We start from the raw sequence: 6,743 nt of genomic DNA on the forward strand, positions 1-6,743 counted from the left end.
TGTGGCCCCCAGGGGCCCCTATAATGTGTAGCAGTATATACACCTAGCACTAAGATATACACACACCATATTCGGGGTGTGGCCCCCAGGGGCCCCAGCATCAGGTACCAGCTCACAGTGGCCCGCACAGGGGCGTGTCTCACCCTTGATGACGTTGCTGTAGATGGTGGCCCGGAACTCCTCCTTGGCCCTCAGGTCGAAGTCCTGGCCGTGGATGATCCTCATCTGTTTGAGGAAGGTGCTCTTGCCGCTCTCCCCGGCCCCCAGGAGAAGGATCTTCACCAGCCGTTTCACATACGTCTTCTCCCGGGAGATAATTCGGTCGATCTCCTTGGACTTTCGCTGTTGCTCGGCCTCCCGGCTGTTCAGCCCGCAGTTGGGGAAACAGACGGACAGCACGGAGCGGGACGGCAGGAAGTCCGCCATCTTCCTCTCTACCGAGCCCAGGGAGGAGGCTGTGTGCGTGCGTGCGCAACCCCGAAGACAGAAGAACGCGCCGCCCCGCCCGGCACGTCCACGACGCTTAATGGCGCACTGTCCGCCTCCGGCGCCATATTGTCGGAGACCGCTCCCTGTGCATTTGAATAAAGCTGGCTACTTCAATATGGTCGTCTGGACAGCGACAGGGAGCGCGGTGCGATAGGCGGACGATGATCTGACGTCACCGCGTAATGAAACCAAACTAGGGGAGGCCTAGAGGCCTGTGGGTCATAGTTGTAGATGTGAAGATTGGCGGGGAGAAGGCTTCATTCCAAAGTGGCCCCTCATAGAAGTAATGCAGGGGCTCCCATAATCCTGGTACACAGAGGGGCTCCTCAAAGAGAAATACAGGGGCTCCCATAATCCTGGTACACAGAGGGGCTCCTCATAGAGAAATACAGGGGCTCCCATAATCCTGCTACACAGAGGGGCCCCTATACAGAAATACTGGGGCTCCCATAATCCTGGTACACAGAGGGGCTCCTCATAGAGAAATACAGGGGCTCCCATATTCCTGGTACACAGAGGGGCCCTCATAGAGAAATACAGGGGCTCCCATAATCCTGGTTCACAGAGGGGCCCTCATAGAGAAATACAGGGGCTCCCATAATCCCAGTACACAGAGGGGCTCCCATATTCTTGGTACATAGAGGGACCCTTATAGAGAAATACAGGGGGCTCCCATAATCCTGGTACACAAGGGGGCCCCTTATAGAGAAAAATGGGGCCCCCAAAATCCTGGTACACAGAGGGGCCCCTTATAGAGAAATACAGGGGGCTCTCATTATCCTGGTGCTCTGAGGGGCCCCTATACAGAAATACAGGAGGCTCCCATAATCCTGGTACACAGAGGGGCCCCCTATAGAGAAATACAGGGGGCTCCCATATTCCTGGTGCACTGAGGGGTCCCTATACAGAAATATAGGGGCTCCCATATTCCTGGTACACAGAGGGGCCTCTCATAGAGAAATACAGGGGCTCCCATAATCCTGGTACACAGAGGGCCCCTCATAGACACAGGGGCTCCCATTATCCGGGTACACAGAGGGGCCCCTCATAGAGATATACAGGGGCTCCCATAATCCTGGTACACAGAGGGCCCCTCAAAGACACAGGGGCTCCCATAATCCTGGTACACAGAGGGCCCCTCATAGACACAGGGGCTCCCATAATCCTGGTACACAGAGGGGCCCCTCATAGAGAAATACAGGGGCTCCCATAATCCTGATACACAGAGGGCCCCTCATAGACACATACTGGGGTCTCCTATAGATTTGGGCCCTCAGTCTTGCTTACAGTTGATTGTAAAGATAGTTTTGCAATCAGAGAATCAATATGACAGACGGAGCTCTTTACAGGTGACCAAACAAAGATAGAGCCCTGATCAGTGACCCCCATATATTATATAGGTGAGGATTTGTGTGGCTCCTCCACCTGCCTATGTCTAAGGTACATCCAATGGTACTGCAAACTACCTCCAACGAGATCACCCAGGGAAGGATCAGGAGACATCACCAGTACTATGGGCAGAAGGGTGGCTCAGTGGTTAGCACTCCGGCCTTTGCAGCACAGGTTTGAATCTCGGCCAGGACAATATCTGCATGGAGTTTGTATGTTCTCCCTGTGTTTGTCTGGGTCTCCTCCAACATTCCAAAAACATGCAGTTATGTTAATTGTCCCCTCCCCAAAATTGACAGACATATGACTATGGGGGGACATTAGATTGTGAGCTCCTTTGAGCTAGTGACATGACTTTGTACAGCGCTGCGTAATATGTTGGTGTTATATGAATACTGCATAATAATTCTGTGAAATCCAGGCACTTCTGTCATTGGGGTCACAGAGCCATGACTGACATATATGGAGCCTGGGGTCTCTGGGTGGTGATTTTCCATCCATTGTGGTGATAATGATGGATGGAGCCCTTCATACAGGGCCACAGCCAGATCTTCCCACCCCTTAGGTAACTCTTCAATTATTTCTTTCTATAAGACCTCATTCTGCACACAATGATGACAGATACCCAAATATATTCACCAAATAATTCACACTGCAGATTGTCTCCTTATCAGATAATTATCAGTTTCCCCTATGATAAGAGAGGGGGGCTGTGAGATGTCCTTGTTGTGCCAGGCCCCAGGCTGATATATACGGGGCCCCATAGAGTCCGGGACTGTGCACGTTTCCTGTTGGTGAAGAATTACTCGGTGAGTGTTTGAGTTTATATTCAGGAAATTATTATTATTTATACACAGGGTCTGTGTGATCATGTTCACCTGTCTATTATGATCACCACACTAAAGAGGACCTGTCACCAGAGGTACATAGACGCTGCCATCTTATAATTCTGATTTCTCTGCTCCGGTATTAATAGAAGGGATTGATCCAGGTTGGTAACCCAAAAAATACTGAAGCCCGAGGATCACCATAGCAGCCAGGAAACTAGCAGGAGGAAGTCAGTAATGGCAGCACAAAGTGGCATTTCATTTTCACCCTGTATCAAAGGGGTCAGAGTTTCGGAAATATCTTGTTTCCCCACATCAATGCTGCTGATCTTCTGCAGTTTCTTGTCAGCTTCTTCCGGTCTATAATAATACTCCAGCTCCAGCAATGGCTCCTCATCGGCTTTCTAATAATGAAAGGTGCAATATACAGTGCCATGTGTGTTGGTGTAATCTCCACTAGCAGGGCACGTGACAGGGTGACAACACAGGAGCACAGTTTGGAGACGGACAGAGCGTTGTCACTCTATACCAGGAAGTAGAACCCTACAGTATTATAAAAGAAAGCTGCATCTTTGAAAACTTTTTATTGGAAATTTTATGTCAGGAAATAAGCATTCCTCCACCATTTTTCTTTTCTCTTTTAGTCCTCTCTTCAGGTGCCCCATAGAGATGAATCTGTGTGGAGCTCCCTGCAGTGACCTCTCCATGGACATAGAGGATGAATGGCTTAGCTGGGTGATCCACAAGGCAGCATTGGTAAAACCCAGGGGCCCCGTACATATCCAGGGGCCCCATCTCCAACCTTCATGCTGTGCTCTGGAGTGTGATGGGGTCATGCCAGTACAGAGGATGCAAATATGGCGGTTTTATTCCATAACAATGTCAAGGTAAAGGTGCTACAGAGCCCCCATCTGCTTTCCTTGTCCCTGCTAGGAACATCTCCCAGCTCCAGAGTCTGCACTGTATGTGTGAATATAAGCTTCCCCATACAGGTGCTCCATTCTTGTCCATTGGTAGGGATTGTTTTGGGGGACAACACACAGCACTGCAGTATGGAGGGGGGACAAGGGAGGGAAACAAGAGTCAGGGTTCCTATTTAGTGGTTAGAATGTTGGAGACAATGGCGGGGGATGTAACGTCTGTACGCAGCCCCTACGCTCTGTCTGGCAGATATCAGAGAGCTGAGGATTGGCTTCCTGCAGGGTCCTGGGATGTCATACAGGAAATGTCTGTACATTGGCGGGATCTTCCTCTACCCACACACAGCCCATGTGACAGCCCATGACGTCAGACACGCGGAAGTCACAGCGCCATGGGGTCAGCGTGGTTAACCATCTACATGCTGGAAAAATACAGAAAGAACTGTGCTGGATGTGGCAATAGGGACTCCTCATCTAATTCATAGAATCAATGATTGTGTTTGTTATTGGAGGGTAAAATCAGCCAGGGGGAGACACAGCATGTGAACAAGATGGCGGGCTCTATGGCTGGGCCCACTACATGGATGTTGGCATGCACCAGGGTACCCGGGTATAAACAGGCCCTGGCAGTGACAGCTCACACTCTGATTAGGAGTTTTTGTTTTGCAGTTTCGGTAACGGTATGCAGAATTGGAGCGGTGACACTCCTTAACACCAGCTGCCAATAGGAATTCTGCCACTGTGTACCCTAACAACAGGCTCCCAGCCAAGGTGTACACTGCCAGCCGAGCGTATGGAGAGGTGAACATTGATTCAGCTTAAATAGGTTCCATGCAATTCAAACTGCAGAGATTCACCTAGAGGCGGAGGGGAAAAAACACTGAAACATTTCCCCTTAATTCTTGTTCTAGTGACACATGACAGTCCCGGTGATACCAGGACCCATAGAGATTCTCAGAGCTGTCCGAGCAATAATTCTTCTTACCACTAGGTGCCCCTCCTCTTCCATATGACCACCTGACAAGCATCATTCTCCCATGTCCTCTGAGCCCAGGATGCCCCCCCATCGATGAGCTCTTCCATCTGTCATTCTGCTCTCTCCTACTTTCAGCATCCTCCTTATCACACTTGTGAGCCCATGTGTCTCATTGTACTGCTACGGCTTCAGTCTGAGCTCTGCTGTACATTGATTACACATGGCAGATAGAATGTATTTATTGGTGTGTTACTGCAGAGCAGCCTTTTATATCATCCAGGACCTTGGCCTTAAAGATTCTCCTCAAATCTGAAAAATTATCCCAAAACTGATCCATTTAGGAAACTCAATCTTCTATGAGAAGTGTTGTCAGCCCTGAGGCCGAGTCTGGCAGCCTTCTGGGGTAATTAGAATATTTACAGCACTATAAAAGGCAGATAAAAGGAAATATTTTATCTTAAATCTGCCCTCCAGCCTCCTGATTAATAAATCTACCCTCCAGCCTCCCCTTTAATAAATCTACCCTCCAGCCTCCCCTTTAATAAATCTACCCTCCAGCTTCCCCTTTATTAAATCTGCCCTCCAGCCTCTCCCTAAATAAATCTGCCCTCCAGCCTTCTGATAAAAAAATCTACCCTCCAGCCTCCCCTTTAATAAATCTACCCTCCAGCTTCCCCTTTAAAAAATCTGCCCTCCAGCCTCCCCTTTAATAAATCTACCCTCCAGCTTTGCCTTTATTAAATCTACCCTCCAGCCTCCTGATTAATAAATCTACCCTCCAGCCTCCCCTTTAATAAATCTGCCCTCCAGCCTCCTGTTTATTAGATCTAGCCTCCAGCCTCGCCCTAAATAAAACTGCCCTTCAGCTTTGCCTTTATTAAATCTACCCTCCAGCCTCCTGATTAATAAATCTACCCTCCAGCCTCCCCTTTAATAAATCTGCCCTTCAGCTTTGCCTTTAATAAATCTGCCCTCCAGCCTCCTGATTAAAAATTTGCCCTCCAGCCTCTCCTTTAATAAATCTGCCCTCCAGCCTCCCCTTCTGCCCTTCAACCTACCCTTCATTCTTGCACAGATGTACTGACTCCCCTGGAGTTGAATTGCTTTCTCTGATTTCACTGCACCCTGTCAGCCTCTCACAATGTACATTAGAAGCTGCATCAAATCAGATAGAGCCCACCTACTTTCCTTGCTAAAGGATGTCTAGCATCATTGAGCCCCTCCCACTCAGCCTGACTGTCTATGGCTCCACCCCTTTTCACTCATTGGATTGCAGTTCTGTCAATCATACAGGCTCATGCTCACACATGGCCGATATATCATATATGCTGTGATGATTTCGGGAGGTTATGTCCAGCACCCTGCAGGCCCCTCCCACCAGCCATCATAGAAACACAGTGATCCCAACAAAGCTGAAGTTTTGCTTGAAAATGCCATTATCGTTTGGATGATGTACGGTGAGGTGGGGAACCTGATAAGGGAACATAAGGAGAATTCATTTTATCTTGAAACCCCCAGCTTATATAAATAGGTTCACAGCCAATCAAAATTAGCCACTTTACACAAATTCCATTTAGTGACCCTCTAGAAGAATTGTTAGTGTAATGGTGTCCATCGATCTATTACCAATGACCAGTCCTCACATGTGGTGGCTGCAATACTTTTCATTTTCTTTCTGACGTGGGGTGACAACACTCTCTGCCCTTTATCTACATAGAAGATGGTGTTGTCACCCTAGGGCTTCTTCATTTATACAGGGTGAGAAGATTGCATGGGGTGTAGACCTCTGTCATGGGCGGTGTTGTTCTATGTCGGTGGTTCAGTGCGATGATTTATGTGTTGAGGTTTGCTGCTTGTGGATTTCCTGTATCGTTTTATTAAATGATTAGCACCCCATACCAGAGTCCGGGGTTATGAGATGGGGGGGGGGGGGGGGGGTATTGGCACTACCCTGGGGTGATTGGGCAGAAATCCTTGATGAATGTCAGGGACAGATAAATTATGACTACAAATCCCCCCCTCCCCACACACAGAACAGTTTCACTTCCTCTTTAATTCCGCACACATCAGGTCTGAAAATGTCAGCGACATAAAATACTTTCACTTCTGTGAAATCTCTGCACTCCACCCACAATGCCCAGA

At 48.7% G+C, this 6,743-nt stretch overlaps 2 protein-coding genes across 2 annotated transcripts in view; one reads left to right on the plus strand and one right to left on the minus strand.

The window, feature by feature from the left end:
* GNA13 (G protein subunit alpha 13) overlaps positions 1–476 on the minus strand; it is a 17,637-nt gene extending 17,161 nt beyond the window's left edge. The window contains exon 1 of the mRNA XM_072414070.1: positions 144–476. Coding sequence (XP_072270171.1) covers positions 144–426 — 283 coding nt within the window. The 5' untranslated portion in view covers positions 427–476. The remainder of the gene's footprint in view (positions 1–143) is intronic.
* A 2,450-nt stretch (positions 477–2,926) lies between these two features.
* RGS9 (regulator of G protein signaling 9) overlaps positions 2,927–6,743 on the plus strand; it is a 46,342-nt gene continuing 42,525 nt past the window's right edge. Inside the window, exon 1 of the mRNA XM_072414073.1 lies at positions 2,927–3,592. The gene's annotated coding sequence lies outside the window, so the exon portion shown is untranslated. The remainder of the gene's footprint in view (positions 3,593–6,743) is intronic.

Source organism: Pyxicephalus adspersus, chromosome 6 (genome assembly GCF_032062135.1).
Source record: "Pyxicephalus adspersus chromosome 6, UCB_Pads_2.0, whole genome shotgun sequence".
Classification (NCBI taxonomy): domain Eukaryota; kingdom Metazoa; phylum Chordata; class Amphibia; order Anura; family Pyxicephalidae; genus Pyxicephalus; species Pyxicephalus adspersus.